This window comes from Rhinoraja longicauda, chromosome 2 (assembly GCF_053455715.1).
Source record: "Rhinoraja longicauda isolate Sanriku21f chromosome 2, sRhiLon1.1, whole genome shotgun sequence".
In the NCBI taxonomy this organism is placed as follows: Eukaryota; Metazoa; Chordata; class Chondrichthyes; order Rajiformes; family Arhynchobatidae; genus Rhinoraja; species Rhinoraja longicauda.
This window is the reverse complement of record NC_135954.1, coordinates 6,835,017-6,852,544: the sequence shown is the minus strand read 5'-3', so window position 1 is coordinate 6,852,544 and position 17,528 is coordinate 6,835,017. Positions and strand designations below refer to the sequence as shown.

General features: G+C 46.6%; 1 protein-coding gene across 5 annotated transcripts in view; it reads left to right on the top strand.

The window, feature by feature from the left end:
• ripor2 (RHO family interacting cell polarization regulator 2) overlaps window positions 1-17,528 on the top strand; it is a 122,868-nt gene that overhangs the window by 91,873 nt on the left and 13,467 nt on the right. For 3 of the 5 annotated variants that reach the window (XM_078414589.1, XM_078414571.1, XM_078414580.1), the window contains exons 14-18: window positions 1,057-1,271; window positions 10,833-11,028; window positions 12,147-12,282; window positions 14,452-14,613; window positions 17,144-17,299. In XM_078414589.1, coding sequence (XP_078270715.1) covers window positions 1,057-1,271; window positions 10,833-11,028; window positions 12,147-12,282; window positions 14,452-14,613; window positions 17,144-17,299 — 865 coding nt within the window. The remainder of the gene's footprint in view (window positions 1-1,056; window positions 1,272-10,832; window positions 11,029-12,146; window positions 12,283-14,451; window positions 14,614-17,143; window positions 17,300-17,528) is intronic. The other 2 variants (XM_078414605.1, XM_078414598.1) reach the window with 2 other exon arrangements.

The window sequence follows — 17,528 nt, the reverse complement described above, 5'->3', positions numbered from 1 at the left end:
GATTGAGAATGATCAGCCATGAACACATTGAATGGCGGTGCTGGCTCGAAGGGCCAAATGGCCTACTCCTGCACCTATTGTCTATTGTCTATTGACCCTTGAGTGCTTTTCAAGGGTAGAATTGCAGCAGTTCCAGCCTTGTTTCTGTAAATTGATTTTTGCTTCGGTTTCTGCGACGTATTCTTTCCGTTAAAAACAACAATCTGGTAAAACCAGACGCACAGTCTCTTGCCCAGAGTAGGGAAATCGAGGACCAGAGGATATAGGTTTAAGGTGAAGGTTGAAAAGATTTAATAGGAACCCGAGGGGTAACTTTTACGCACAAAAGTTTGTGGGTGTATGGAACGAGCTGCCGGAGGAGGTAGTTGAGGCTGGGACTATCCCAACGTTTGAGAAACATGGTACATGTATAGAAACATAGAAAATAGGTGCAAGAGTAGGCCATTCGGCCCTTCAAGCCAGCACTGCCATTCAATATGTTCATGGCTGATCATCCAAAGTTAGTATAAGAAAATAACTGCAGATGCTGGTACAAATCGATTTATTCACAAAATGCTGGAGTAACTCAGCAGGTCAGGCAGCATCTCGGGAGAGAAGGAATGGGTGGATATTCAGTCTGAAGAAGGGTCTCGACCCGAAACGTCACCCATTCCTTCTCTCCCGAGATGCTGCCTGACCTGCTGAGTTACTCCAGCATTTTGTGAATAAATCCATCCAAAATTAGTACCCCGTTCCTGCTTTCTCCCCTTATCCATCGATTCTGTTAGCCCCAAGAGCTATATCTAACAGGTGTCAGGTTAGGACAGGTTAGCCCGAAGAGCTAAATCTAACAGGTGTCGGGTTAGGACCGAGCTAATTCCAACAGGTGTCAGGTTAGGACAGAGCTAAATTTGACAGGTGTCAGGTTAGGAGGGGATATGGACCAAATGTGGACAGGTGGGACTAGTGTAGCTGGGACATGTTGGCCGGTGTGAGGTAGATTGGGCCGAAGGGCCTGTTTCCACGCTGTGTGACTCCATTGACTCTAACATGGCGACACCTTGTTCTCTCTTATAGCCGGCAGACTCAGAGTTTGGTTCCATCATCTTCTCCGATGTATTCTGCTTGCAGCGCAAACAGAGTGTAAGCAGAAGCCGGGCGGCCAGCGTAAGCCTGACCGTAGAGAGCGTGCTGGAGAGCTTCGATTTCCTCAACATCTCAGACCTGGAGGACGACGGGGAAAATGACGGAGGTTCGGAATGCTCAGACCTGGATGCCAGAAGGGCCACTGTGTGAGTACAGCAACAATTCTTGCTATTGAGGGCGTGCAGCGTAGGTTCACTAGGTTAATTCCCGGAATGGCGGGACTGTCATATGTTGAAAGACTGGAGCGACTAGGCTTGTATACACTGGAATTTAGAAGGATGAGAGGGGATCTTATCGAAACGTATAAGATTATTAAGGGGTTGGACACGTTAGAGGCAGGAAACATGTTCCCAATGTTGGGGGAGTCCAGAACAAGGGGCCACAGTTTAAGAATAAGTAGTAGGCCTTTTACAACTGAGATGAGGAAAAACTTTTTCAGTCAGAGAGTTGTGAATCTGTGGAATTCTCTGCCTCAGAAGGCAGTGGAGGCCAATTCTCTGAATGCATTCAAGAAAGAGCTAGATAGAGCTCTTAAGGATAGCGGAATCAGGGGGTATGGGGAGAAGGCAGGAACGGGGTACTGATTGACAATGATCAGCCATGATCACATTGAATGGCGGTGCTGGCTTGAAGGGCCGAATGGCCTCCTCCTGCACCTATTGTCTATTGTCTAATAGAGTCATAGAGTCACAGAGTGATACAGTGTGGAAACGGGCCTTTCAGCCCAACTTGCCCACACCGCCCAACAATGTCCCAACTACACTAATCCCACCTGCCTGCGCTCGGTCCATATCTCTCCAAGCCTGTCCTATCCATGTACAGTAACTGTCTAACTCATTGGCACGGTGGCGCAGCGGTAGAGTTGCTCCTTACAGCGAATGCAGACCCGGGTTCGATCACGACCACGGACGCCGTCTGTACGGAGTTTGTACGTTCTCCCCGTCATCTGTGTGGGTTTTCTCCGAGATCTTCGGTTTGCTCCCACACTCCAAAGACGTACAGGTTTGTAGGTTAATTGGCTTGGCAAAAATTGTCCCTAGTGGGTGTAGGATAGTATTCGTGTGCGGGGATCGCTGGTCGGCGCGGACCCAGTGGGCCGAAAGGGCCTGTTTCCACGCTGTATCTCTAAACTAAACTAACCGTTTCTTAAACATTGGTGTAGTCCCAGCCTCAACTACCTCCTCTGGCAGCTCGTTCCATACACCCACCACCCTCTGTGTGAAAAAGTTACCCCTTGGATTCCTATTAAATCTTTTCCCCTTCACCTTGAACCTCGATTGCCCTACTCTGGGCACGAGACTCTGTGCGTCTACCCGATCTATTCCTCTCATGATGTTGTACACCACTATAAGATCACCCCTCATCCTTCTGCGCTCCAAGGAATAGAGACCCAGCCTGCTCAACCTTCTGGTAACACAGATAGTGTGTGTGGATCGCTGGTCGGTGTGGAATTGATGGGCCAAAGGGTCTGATTTTTGCACTGTATCTCCAAAGTAAAGTCTATATTGAGGCCAAGGCAAGTTTAAAGCTGGAATTATAACTTGGTGATCCAGATACTGAACCTTAGGTGACAAAATATCGTAGTCTCTAAATTAAACTAAACTGAGACAGGTACCATAACAACATTTAAAAGACATACATATACACCGATCAGCCAAAACATTATGACCACTGACAGGTGAAGTGAATAACATTGATCATCTTGTTACAATGGCACCTGTCAAGGGGTGGGATATATTAGGCAGCAAGTGAACAGTCAGTTCTTGAAGTTGATAGACAATAGGTGCAGGAGGAGGCCATACAGCCCTTCGAGCCAGCACCACCATTCAATGTGATCATGGCTGATCATTCTCAATCAGTACCCCATTCCTGCCTTCTCCCCATAGCCCCTGACTCCGCTATCCTTAAGAGCTCTATCTAGCTCTCTATTGAATGCATTCAGAGAATTGGCCTTCCGAGGCTGAGAATTTCACAGCTTCACAACTCTCTGAGTGAAAAAGTTCTTCCTCATCTCCGTTCTAAATGGCCTACCCCTTATTTTTAAACTGTGGCCTCTGGTTCTGGACTCCCCCAACATTGGGAACATGTTTCCTGCCTCTAGTGTGTCCAATCCCTTAATAATCTTATATGTTTCAATAAGGTCCCCTCTCATCCTTCTAAATTGCAGTGCATACAAGCCCAGTCGCTCTATTCTTTCAACATACGACATATTATAACACAATACTGTTCTTGGTTTTTATCTGTTTCCTAAGTTCAGTTCCACTTTAGGCAATTTCCGTTTTTGTTGAATACATTGCAAAGAGCAAATTTAATTGCAAGTATAATGTTTAAGTTCTTATCTGGAAGCGGACTGACTAGTTTGTTAGTCTCCAAAGACTTTCTGGAATTTTTAGGCAGAGTCGTTGAGCTAATTAACTGATACATGTCAGAAAGAAGGGATGTGTGGAGGTAACGAAGACCACAAATAGACTTTAGAATTTACTGTAGACTTTAGCGATACTTTAGAGACTTGCACGGTGGCACAGTGGTAGAGCTGCAGCCTCACAGCGCCAGAGACCCAGATTCGTTCCCGATTACGGGTGCCGTCTGTACGGAGTTTGTACATTCTCCCCGTGACCGCGTGGGTTTTCTCCGGGTGCTCTGGTTTCCTCCCACACTCCAAAGATGACAGGTTTGTACGTTAATTGGCTTCGGTGAAAACAAAATGGTAAATTGTAAATTGTCCCTTGTATGTAGGTAGTATAAGAAAATAACTGCAGATGCTGGTAAGAATCGAAGGTATTTATTCACAAAATGCTGGAGTAACTCAGCAGGTCAGGCAGCATCTCAGGAGAGAAGGAATGGGTGACGTTTCGGGTCGAGACCCTTCTTCAGACTGATGTCAGGGGGGCGGAACAAAGGAAGGATATAGGTGGAGACAGGAAAATAGAGGGAGATCTGGGAAGGAGGAGGGGAAGAGAGGGACAGAGGAACTATCTAAAGTTGGAGAAGTCGATGTTCATACCGCTGGGCTGCAAGCTGCCCAGGCAAAATATAAGGTGCTGTTCCTCCAATTTCCGGTGAGCCTCACTATGGCACTGGAGGAGGCCCATGACAGAAAGGTCAGACTGGGAATGGGAGGGGGAGTTGAAGTGCTCGGCCACCGGGAGATCAGTTTGGTTAATGCGGACCGAGCGCAGGTGTTCAGCGAAGCGATCGCCGAGCCTGCGCTTGGTTTCGCCGATGTAAATAAGTTGACATCTAGAGCAGCGGATGCAATAGATGAGGTTGGAGGAGGTGTTTGTAGGTAGGTCGCTGGTCGTCGTGGACCCGGTGGGCCGAAAAGGCAGTTTCTTTGCTGTATCTCTGAACTAAACTAAACTAAACACTAAGAGGCGTTTAGCCCGCCGAGCCCGTGCCGAACAGCGATCATTGCCTACAGTAACACTATCCTGCAAACCAGGCACGATTTACAATTTTTTACCAAAGCCAATTAATCTGCAAACCTGCACGTCTTTGGAGTGTGGGAGGAAACCTGAGCACCCGGAGAAAACCCACGCTGTCACGGGGAGAACGTACAAACTCCGTCCAGACAGCACCCGTAGTCGGGATGGAACCCGGGTCTCTGGCGCCGTAAGGCAGCAACTCTATCTACAGTAGAAAGGTATAGGAAGGAACTGCAGATGCTGGTTTACACCAAAGATAGACACAAAGTGCTGGAGTAACTCAGCGGATCATGCAGCATCTCTGGAGAGAAGGAATAGGTGACGTTTCGGGTCTGAACCCGTCTTGAGACTGACAGTCTAGTGTAAGAAGGTGCTCCATTTAAGAAGTGGCTTTCACAATGATAAAATAAGTCTATTATTCATTGTGTAGTGTAAACAAAAGTCTCTCTGGAGCGGTTGATGTCAACAATTAGTTACTCTTTTTTATATCATTTAGTTGCATGCAGTCGTATAAGACGTCGGTGAGACTGCATTTAGGGTATCGTGCTCAGTTCTGGGCACCGTGTTATAGGAAAGATGTTGTCAAGCTGGAAAGTGGGCAGAGAAGATTTACGAGGATGTTGCCAGGACTAGAGGGTGTGAGCTATAGGGAGAGGTTGAGCAGGCTGGGTCTCTGTTCCTTGGAGTGCAGGAGGATGAGGGGTGATCTTATAGAGGTGTACAAAATCATGAGAGGAAGAGATCGGGTAGATGCACAGTCCCGCCCAGAGTAAGGGAATTAAGAACCAGCGGACATAGGTTTAAGGTGAGGGGGGGAAAAGACTTTATATGAACCTGAGGGGTAACTTTTTCACACAAAGGGTGGTGGGTGTATGGAACGAGCTGCCAGAGGAGGTAGTTGAGGCAGGGACAATGGCAACGTTGAAGAAAAGTTTAGAAAAGGTACACGGATAGGACAGGTTTGGAGGAGTATGGGCCAAACGCAGGCAGGTGGGACTAGTGTAGATGGGACCTGCTGGTCGGTGTGGGCAACTTGGGCTAAAAAAGGGGAGAAGGCAGGAGGAGAATGGGGTTAGGAGGGAGAGATAGGTCAGCCATGATTGAATAGCGGAGTTGACTTGATGGGCCGAATGGCCTACTCCTGCAGCTGTCACTTACGACCTTAAGAAGGGCTTATGGGATGGTTTGATTTCTCTCCAGTATGTTAAAAGGGGCCTCGACTTTTAGCTAATTGGGATTCCACAGGTACTCATCCATTAAATGGCTCCTTAAATTTCAACATTTTTCAGCATTGATAATTTGACACCATTTTTTTTTTAAACACTTATTAGTAAGAAATTGGAGATTTCTTCGAACTTCTGAATCATAGGTCATTGTTAAAAAATCGTGTAAAAATTGTCAGAGATCGGGTCTGGACGGGTCAAAAAGACTGATTCTGTTTCCCTCCGGTCACACATAGTTAGAGCATAGCTTCAGGTTTAGTCACTCTTGGAGAGTCGTAGAGTCACACGGCGCGGAAACAGGCCCTTCGGCCCAACTTGCCCATCGTGTCCCATCTAGGCTAGTCCCACCTGCCTGCGTTTGGCCCATATCCCTCTAAACCTATTCCACCCATGTACCTCTCCAAGTTGTTTTTTCAAATTCAGGCGGCACGGTGGCGCAGCGGTAGATGTTCCTGAGACCCGGGCACTGCTCATAACAATTAGAGCTGGGGTTGGACTTTGAAAATGGCGCTAATAGACAATAGACAATAGGTGCAGGAGTAGGCCATTTGGCCCTTCGAGCCAGCACCTCCATTCACGGTGATCATGGCTGATCATGCACAATCAGTACCCCGTTCCTGCCTCCTCCCCATACCCCCTGACTCCGCTATCATTAAGAGCTCTATCTAACTCTCTCTTGAATGCATCCAGAGAATTGGCCTCCACTGCCTTCTGAGGCAGAGAATTCCACAGATTCACAACTCTCTGAGTGAAAAAGTTTTTCCTCATCTCCGTGGCCTACCCCTTATTCCTAAACTGTGGCCCCTGGTTCTGGACTCCCCCAACATTGGGAACATGTTTCCTGCCTCTAACATGTCCAATCCCTTAATAATCTTATATGTTTCAATAAGATCCCCTCTCATCCTTCTAAATTCCAGAGTATACAAGCCCAGTCGCTCTAGTCTATCAACGTACGACTGTCCCTCCATTCCAGGAATTAACCTAGTAAACCTACGCTGCACGCCTTCAATAGCAAGAATGTCCTTTTCCCCAAAGCATGGCGTCTCTTGCATACGGGATCAATAGATTATTTCCATTTGCGGATTGGGGATATGTTTAGGTAGGGCTCTAGTAGATACAGTACTCCAGTAGATGTCCAGGTGATACTCTACTGGGCAGCTTGTAAGAAAACAACTGCTCTAAACCTGTCCTATCCACGCACCGGTCCAAATGTCTCTTAAACGTTGTGACATCACCTGCCTAAACCACCTCCTCCCACGGCTCCTTCCACGCACCCACCACCCTTCATTTTGGAGGTTTTGAGGAGTTGTGAATTTGTGGAATCACCCAGAGTTGTGCATTTGTGGAATTCTCTGCCTCAGAAGGCGACGGAGGCTAATTCACTGGGTGCATTCAAAAGAGAGAGTTAGATAGAGCTCTTAGGGCTAGCAGAATCATGGGATATGGGGAGAAGGCAGGAACGGGGCACTGATTGTGAATGATCAGCCATGATCACATTGAATGGCGGTGCTGGCTCGAAGGGCTGTATAGCCTACTCCTGCACCTATTGTCTATGTATCTATGTATCTATCACGAAGGTGATTAGATAGTGCAGCACAGGAATGGGCCCTTCGGCCCGCAATGTTTGTGCCGAACACGATGCCAAATTAAACTGATCTCATCTGCCTGCACATCATAAGATCAAAAGAGATAGGAGTAGAATTAGGCCATTCGGCCCAAGTCTACTCCACCATTCAATCAAGGCTGATCTATCTCTGCCTCCTAACCCCATTCTCCTGCCTTGTCCCCATAACCTCTGACACCCGTACTAATCAAGAATCTATCAATCTCTGCTTTAAATATATCCACTGACTTGGCCTCCACAGCCTTCTGTGGCAAAGAATTCCACAGATTCACCACCCTCTGACTAAATAAATTCCTCCTCATCTCCTTCCTAAAAGAATGTTCTTTAATTCTGAGGCTGTGACCTCTGGTCCTAGACTCTCCCACCAGCGGAATCATCCTCTCCACATCCACTCTATCCAGGCCTTTCAATATTCTGTATGTTTCAATGAGGTCCCCCCTCATTCTTCTAAACTCCAGCGAGTGCAGGCCCAGTGCCGACAACCGCTCATCATATGTTAACCCATTCATTCCTGGGATCATTCTTGTAAACCTCTTCTGGACCCTCTCCAGAGCCAGCACATCCTTCCTCAGATACGGGGCCCAAAATTGCTCATAATACTCCAAGTGCAGCCTGACCAGCGCCTTGTAGAGCCTCAGCATTACATCCCTGTTTTTGTACACAAGCCCTCTTGAAATAAATGCTAGCATTGCGTTTGCTTTCTTTACCACCGATTCGACTTGCAGATTAACCTTTTGGGAATCCTGTACCAGCAGTCCCAAGTCCCTTTGCACCTCCAATTTCTGGATTCTCTCACCGTTTCGAAAATAATCTACGCTTTTATTCTACACCCTTATTCTCCCCTCTCCCATTGGGCAAGAGGTGTATGAGTGTGAACACGCACACCTCCAGATTCAGGAACAGATTCTTCCCAGCTGTTATCAGGCAACTGAACCATCCTACCGCAACCAGAGAGCAGTGCTGAACTACTATCTACCTCATTGGTGACCCTCGGACTATCCTTGATCAGACTTTACTGGCTTTACCTTGCACTAAACGTTATTCCCTTATCATGTATCTATACACTGTAAATGGCTCGATTATAATCATGTATTGTCTTTCCGCTGACTGGTTAGCACGCAACAAAAAGCTTTTCACTGTACTTCGGTACACGTGACAATAAACTAAATTGAACTAAATAATTAATACTATGGTAAAATGACTTGAAATCTTTTGGGTGCTCCAGTGTCCTCCCACACTCGAGTCAAGTCAAGTCAAGTTTATTTGTCACATACACATACAAGATGTGCAGTGAAATGAAAGTGGCAACGCCTGCGGATTATGCAACAAAAATTACAACATAAAAAATTAAATTAATACAGAAAAAATGGAGATATAATAGTTAACAGTCCCGATGGCCTGTGGGAAGAAACTCCGTCTCATCCTCTCCGTTTTCACAGCGTGACAGCGGAGGCATTTGCCTGACCGTAGCATCTGGAACAGTCAGTTGCTGGGGTGGTAGGGGTCCCCCATAATGTTGCTGGCTCTGGATCTGCACCTCCTGATGTATAGGTCCTGCAGGGGGGGCGAGTGTAGTTCCCATGGTACGTTCAGCCAAACGCACTACTGTCTGCAGGGCCTTCCTGTCCTGGGCAGAGCTGTTCACTCGAAAAACGAACAGGTTTGTAGGTTAAGTGGCTTCGGCAAAATTGTCCCTCGTGTGTAGGATAGTGCTCGTGTACTAGGATAGTGCTCGTGTATGTGGAGATCACCGGTCGGCACGGACTCGGTGGGCCGAAGGGCCTGTTTCTTCGCTGTGTCTCCAAAGTCTAAAGCTTTCAATGCCTCTGGGATCCTCTCACTGTTTGTGATGCCCACCAGCCTGTAATCTCCTGGATCATCCGTATTTCCTTCGGGGCCACAGTTTAAGAATAAGGGGTAGGCCATTTAGAACGGAGATGAGGAAAAACTTTTTCAGTCAGAGAGTTGTAAATCTGTGGAATTCTCTACCTCAGAAGGCAGTGGAGGCTAATTCTCTGAATGCATTCAAGAGGGAGCTAGATAGAGCTCTTAAGGATAGCGGAGTCAGGGGGTATGGGGAGAAGGCAGGAACGGGGTACTGATTGAGAATGATCAACCATGATCACATTGAATGGTGGTGCTGGCTCGAAGGGCCGAATGGCCTCCTCCTGCACCTATTGTCTATTGTCTATAATAAAGGGCCGTTTTGTTTTGACTCGTGCATCTCTCAGCCCCTAAGCCATATTTTTCCACAACTAATGTTATAGTGGGTGAGTGGTAAAACCAGAGTGGTCCATTTGAGACAAGGGCTCCCTCTCAAGGCCAGATTAGGAACTCCAGCCGATTCCACTGATAGTCACAGAGAGAGCCCTGTGACTGATTTCTCTAAATGTGTATGAAGGAACTGCAGATGCTGGTTTACACCGAAGATAGACACAAAATGCTGCGGGACAGGCAGCATCTCTGGAGGGAAGGAATAGGTGATGTTTCGGGTCGAGACCCTCCTTCAGACTGAGAGTCAGGGGAGATGTCTATTCTGAGCTATATATAACACACACACACACACCTATATTTATATATAGAATGTGTAGGAAAGAACTGCAGATGCTGGTTTAAATCGAAGGTAGACACAAAATGCTGGAGTAACTCAGCGGAACAGGCAGCATCTCTGGAGAGAAGGAATGGGTGACGGGTCGAGACCCTTCTTTAGTCTCGACCCGAAACGTCACCCATTCCTTCTCTCCAGAGATGCTGCCTGTCCCGCTGAGTTATTCCAGCATTTTGTGTCTACACTATTATTATGTGTTATATTGTTATATTGTGTGTTATATATATTATTGATATATATAAAAATATATAATAGTATTATGTATATATATAAAGTGTGTGTGTATATGTGTGTATATATGCATATACACATATATAACATTATATATATACAATAATAGTATGTACACACACACATATATCATATCATATCATATATATACAGCCGGAAACAGGCCTTTTCGGCCCTCCAAGTCCGTGCCGCCCAGTGATCCCCGTACATTAACACTATCCTACACCCACTAGGGACAATTTTTTTTTTTTTACATTTACCCAGCCAATTAACCTACATACCTGTACGTCTTTGGAGTGTGGGAGGAAACCGAAGATCTCGGAGAAAACCCACGCAGGTCACGGGGAGAACGTACAAACTCCTTACAGTGCAGCACCCGTAGTCAGGATCGAACCTGAGTCTCCGGCGCTGCATTCGCTGTAAAGCAGCAACTCTACCGCTGCGCCACCGTGCCGTATATACAGTATATATACTGTATATATTGAACATGTGATATACCCACATACAGTATATATAAACTACATATACAAGATACACCCACACATGTGTGTATATATATGTGTATGTAAACTATTATTGTCTGGATTATACAATAGCAACAATAATAGGCATGATTTACATGAAATCAGTTCAGCACATCGGGATGCCAGACGTCATGTGAGTGAGGCGTGGACAGAAGACACAGGAGTTGGGAGCAGTGTCGCTGGAAGTCCACTGCCACTGACCACGGGCAATGAATCCCTGGACCTGGCCATCATTAAGCACCTGCAGCTCTCCGAGCACCTGCTCCAGGTAAAGCAACCACTATTTCATTGTTACATTTCATCTCTGTACCCGCCCACTCCCCTGACATCAGTCTGAAGAAGGGTCTCGACCCGAAACGTCACCCATTCCTTCTCTCCAGAGACGCTGCCTGATCCGTTGAGTTACTCCAGCATGTTGTGTCTACCTTCAATTTAAGCCAGCATCTGCAGTTCTTTCCTACACTATTTCACTGTACACCTGGTACGCTGCTTTTCACTGTACCTCATTACACGTGACAATAAACTAAACTGAATTGAACTAAAGTGAACTGAAGAACTAAAGAATCATTCTTTAGGAAACGGGGGTTCCCATCTTCCATTATATATGAGGCTCTCACTAGGGTCTCCTCGATATCCCGCAGCTCTGTTCTTACTCCCCCTTCCCCCATACGTAACAAGGACAGAGTCCCCCTTGTCTTCACCTTCCACCCCAACAGCCGTCGCATACAACATATAATCCTCCAACATTTACGTCACCTCCAACGGGACCCCACTACTGGCCACATCTTCCCATCTCCACCCCTTTCCGCTTTCCACAGAGACCGTTCCCTCCGTAACTCCCTGGTCCACTCGCCACTTCCCATCCAAACCACCCCCTCCCCGGGCACTTTCCCCTGCAACCGCAGGAAATGCAACACCTGTCCCTTTACCTCCCCCCTCAACTCCATCCAAGGACCCAAACGGTCTTTCCAGGTGAGGCAGAGGTTCATTTGCACCTCCTCCAACATCATCTATCGTAACCGCTGTTCCAGGTGTCAACTTCTCTACATCGGCGAAACCTCAGAAGTGGAATTCTCTGCCTAAGAAGGCATTGGAGGCCAATTCTCTGAATGCATTCAAGAGAGAGCAAGATAGAGCTCTTAAGGATAACGGAGTCAGGGGGTATGGGGAGAAGCCATAATCACATTGAATGGCGGTGCTGGCTCGAAGGGCCGAATGGCCTCCTCCTGCACCTATTGTCTTTTGTCTATTGTCTATTGTGTCACCGCCTGTTATCCTAAAGGTTTTCTATTTGTGTGGGAACTTTAATAACTCTCATTATGGCACGGACATGATTAAAGATGAACAAATTCATTCGAACAAGATTTTTTATATTTTGCTTCACAGCAACTTCTGGCATTTGAAGAATATCCAGTCATTCGAGATAATCTCCTGGATAAGATCTCCCAACAGATCAATGTGCTGGAACACATGGCGGAGATGAACACGGAGAGATTGAGGAGCAACGATCCTATTTTAGAAGGTTAGTACCAGCAGAAATCCCTCCTGGGTCAGATGTGCGTTTATTATGGTCACAGGTGATACAGGGGAGGGGGCACGGTGGCGCAGCGGTAGAGTTGCGGCCTCATGGCGCCAGAGACCTGGGTTCGATCCCGACTGCGGGTGCTGTCTGTACGGAGTTTGTACGTTCTCCCCGTGACCTGCGTGGGTTTTCTCCGGGATCTATCTCTGGTTTTGTCCCACACTCCAAAGACGCGCAGGTTTGTAGGTTAATTGGCTTTGGTATAATTGTGAATTGGACATGTTTAGTTTAGTTTAGAGACACAGCTTGGAAACAGGCCCTTCAGCCCACTGAGTCCACACCGACCAGCGATCCCCGCACATTAACACTATACTAAACACACTAGAGACAATTTACATTTATACCAAGCCAATTAACCTACAAACCTGCTACTCGTCCTTGATTATGCTGCTGGCCTTGCCGAGGCAGCGTGAGGTGTAGATGGAGTCAATGGAAGGGAGGTAGACACAAAATGCTGGAGTAACTCAGCAGGTCAGGCAGCATTTCTGGAGAGAAGGAACGGGTGACGTTTCTGGTCGAGACCCTTCTTCAGACTGATCTTGATTCAGACAATGGAAGGGAGGTTGGTTTGTGTGATGGTCTGGGCGATCGAGCCTTCCGCAGTGTTAGAGTACGGATTTAATAGAGTGGAGCTGAAGAAAGATCTCGACCCGAAACATCACCCATTCCTTCTCTCCGGTGATGCCTGTCCCACTGAGTGACTCCAGCATTTTGTGTCTACCTAAAAGAGTGGGCCGATTGTACTGCGTGATTGCAGATCCACTTCTACGATCAGCACACAATGAGTCACCTGGGTCGGGCGCCATCTTGGATGACAGATTTTTCAGGCATGTGCATTTTCCTCGTCTCCACGGAATTTCTCCGTTTTTGCGCCTTTCTGCGCCTTTTGCACGATTTCCGCGTTTTTCACTTTGCCAAATAAACGGAGAAATCGGATCGAGAAAAAGGAAAGAAAACGATGTATAGACTTGTAATGAACTCTAGAGGTCGCTAGGGGTTCCGCGAGAAATCCCCCCCGCGCGCCCTGGAAGTCTCCCTGAAAATGTGACACCTAGGCTGGGCAAGGCAGCCAATCTCGATCTCATCGGGACTTCCACGGCCGATCGGTGGGTTGAATTTGCAACCTGCGGTCGGGGCTCTGGAACTCCAGCCCAGCTGGAGCCAGCACATGTATCCCCATAGCCGACTTCCTTGGCCGGCTGGATAAACCAGCAAAGCTCTGGAACCAAGAGTGCCAGAAAATCAGTGGTGAAACTGTAATGAGTAAATATTAAATTTAAGCACAAGATTATGTAACTAAATTAATTAAGACGGGGTTAAAATATAAAACACAGCAGAAAAGCTAATTACCACCTTTTTGGGCTGATTATAGACAATAGACAATAGGTGTAGGAGTAGGCCATTCGGCCCTTCGAGCCAGCACCGCCATTCAATGCGATCATGGCTGATCATCCACAATCAGTACCCCATTCCTGCCTTCTCCCCATACCCCCTGACTCCGCTATCCTTAAGAGCTCTATCTACCTCTCTCTTGAATTAGGTAGCGCAGCGGTAGAGTTGCTGCTTTACAGCGAATGCAGCGCCGGAGACTCAGGTTCGATCCTGACTACGGGTGCTGCACTGTAAGGAGTTTGTACGTTCTCCCCGTGACCTGCGTGGGTTTTCTCTGAGATCTTCGGTTTCCTCCCACACTCCAAAGACGTACAGGTATATAGGTTAATTGGCTGGGTAAATGTAACAATTGTCCCTAGTGGGTGTAGGATAGTGTTAATGTACGGGGATCGCTGGGCGGCACGGACTTGGAGGGCCGAAAAGGCCTGTTTCCGGCTGTATATATATGATATGATATGATATGATATAATGTGCGAACTTACTTCAAAATGTTATTAGTGTACAGTGGCATATTCACATTATTTTGTAATGTTTGTTTTTACTTTGAAATGCACTAAAAGAAGCTTGAAACTGGTAATTTTGTGTGTCAATTTTCAAAAAATATCCAATTTTTTGAACCCGTTGTTCAAGCGTTCGGCTCTTTTCATCTTTTTTTTTACCTCACTCACATGCCAGATTTTTATACTGACCTGTAATTATTTACTCCTCTACTCCCAGTTCCCGCGCTGCTGCAGAGACACCAGGCGTTGCAGTCCAGCTGGTTCACGAGTTCCACCACCGGGAGTGCATTCTACGTGCCCGTGCACAGACTGGCAAAGCAACTCAGTGCCCATTTTGGCCAAAGTGTGGACGAGACTAGTCCAGGTCATCGCCAGACAGGTACACCAAATGTCCGGGTGAAGAATGTCCAGTGAAGAAATGTCCAGTGAAGAAAGCCAATGGAATGTTGGCATTCATAACGAGAGGAGTTGAGTATAGGAGCAAAGAGGTCCTTCTGCAGTTGTACAGGGCCCTAGTGAGACCGTACCTGGAGTACTGTGTGCAGTTTTGGTCTCCAAATTTGAGGAAGGATATTCTTGCTATTGAATGCGTGCAGCGTAGGTTTACTAGGTTAATTCCCGGAATGGCGGGACTGTCATATGTTGAAAGACTCGAGTGACTAGGTTTGTATACACTGGAATTTAGAAGGATGAGAGGGGATCTTATCGAAACGTATAAGATTATTAAGGGGTTGGACATGTTAGAGGCAGGAAACATGTTCCCAATGTTGGGGGAGTCCAGCACCAGGGGCCACAGTTTAAGAATAAGGGGTTGGCCATTTAGAACAGAGATGAGGAAAAACTTTTTTAGTCAGAGAGTTGTGAATCTGTGGAATCCTCTGCCTCAGAGGGCAGTGGAGGCCAATTCTCTGAATACATTCAAGAGAGAGCTAGATAGAGCTCTTAAGGATAGCGGAGTCAGGGGGTATGGGGAGAAGGCAGGAACGGGGTACTGATTGAGAATGATCAGCCATGATCACATTGAATGGCGGTGCTGGCTCGAAGGGCCGAATGGCCTACTCCTGCACCTATTGTCTATTGACTCTCAGAGCCATAGAGTCGTACAATGTGGAAACAGGCCTTTCGGCCCAACTTGCCCACACCAGCCAACATGTCCCAGCTACACTAGTCCCACCTGCCTGCCTAGTAATAATACTAGTATTATTAGTATTAATACTAATAATACTATTAATAGTTATTCTGTAATGTTTGTTTTTACTTTGAAATCCACTAAAAGAAGCTTGAAACTGGTAATTTTGTGTGTAACTTTTCAAAACTTTTCAAATTTTTTGAACCCGTTGTTGAAGCGGGTTCAATAATACTATTAATAGTATTAATACTATTTAATAATTAGTATTAAATTACTAATAGACTAGTATATTTTAGTCTATATACTAAAACTCTCGTTTGTTATCTTGTTTGTGACTGAACTTCAGCCACACATAGCACGATAGCACGACAATTTTAGGCCCACCTCACTCAGCATTGTCACTTTAGTGATAATGCAAGTAGTTTTATTGAAATCGGTTATATTTTTTAAGTTATTCACATTTTAAAGTTTAAAAGGAGGGGAGGGGAAGGGGAGGAGGGAGGGAAGGGGGGAGTGGGGGAGAAGGGAGAGGGGAGGGTTGAGGAGAGAGGGGAGGGGGGGGGGGACAGGATGCTGCACCAATGCAGGAGAGGTTTGGGCCCAACGGGTCCACTTGGTCTAGTATCCCTCTAAATCTGTCCTGCCCATGTACTTGTCTAAATGTTTCTTAAACTTTGCAATCGTACTGTACCTGCCTCAACCACCTTTTCACTTTTGATCACGTTGAATGGCGGTGCTGGCTCGAAGGGCCAAATGGCCCACTCCTGCACCTATTTTCTATGTATCTATGTACCTCCTCCGGCAGCTCCTTCCACTCACCCACCATCCTTTGTATAAAAAGGTTACCCCTCAGATTCCCATAAAATATTTTCCCCTTCACCTTAAACCTATGTCCTCTGATTCTCGATTCTCCTACTCTGGGTAAGAGTAGGAGATCGTCTACCCGATCAATTCCTCTCATAATTTTATACACCTCTATAAGACCACCCCTCAATCTATTATGTTTACATATTCTGTTGTGCTGCTGCAAGCAAGAATTTCATTGTTCCAGTTTGGGACATACAGTATGAGAACAAGAGTGCTTTTGGTAGGGGTGTCAGGGGTTACGGGGAGAAGGCAGGAGAACGGGCTTAGGAGGGAGAGATAGATCAGCCATGATTGAATGGCGGAGTGGACCTGAAGGGACGAATGGCCTAATTCTGCTCCTAGAACTTATAAACTTATGAAGGATGGAGTGAACTAGATTGAAAAGTGAGAGGCCTGGATAGAGAGGATGTGGAGAGGACGTTTCCACTAGTGGGAGAGTCTAGGTCCAGAGGGCACAGCCTCAGAACAAAAGGGTGTAGCTTTAGGAAGGAGATGAGGAGGAATTTCTTTAATCAGAGTGTGGTGAGTCTGTGGAATTCTTTGCCACAGAAGGCTACGGAGGCCAAGTCAGTGGATATATTTAAGGCAGAGAGAGATAGATTCTTGATTAGTGCGGGTGTCAGGGGTTATGGGGAGAAGGCAGGAGAATGGGGTTTGGAGGGAGAGATAGATCAGCCATGATTGAATGGCGGAGGAGACGCGATGGGCCGAATGGCCTCGTTCTGCCCCTATGATGTGTGAACTTATGAACTTACAATCTTTTTTTTGTTGTTGTTTATGAATGTGTTTCCAGAATATGAATGTTTGCATATCTGTTGTGCTGCTGCAAGTAGGGATTTCATTGTTCCATTTCGGGACAGGTGACTGTAAAACTCTCTTGACCCATGCTGATTTTAGAATTCCTGTTACCCAGTCTTTCAAATAGCCATGAATCAGATGCTGGATAAACCAGACCTGTTCCCCAGTCCCACTGTGGAGGAGGTGATAACCATCTGGCAGTTTTCAAACTACCTGACCTGCCTCGACACATCGGACCTGGGAAGTCACCTCGCACGGCTGGCAAATGAAGGTAAGAGATCATTTGTCGTTCATAAGTTCTAGGAGTCAGTCAGAAAAGTGCATAGCTCCAAACTCGTCACGAAGGCAGGATAGAAGTGAGTACCTGGATTGGTTGATCAATTAAAGTAGAAGTTTGGTAAATTGGCCAATTAAGCAATTTAGTGACTGATATAAGCAAGACTTGCACAAGGGGGGCAGCCCTGTTGAGGGAAGTGCCCTGTGAGAAAAGTGCGAGTCTT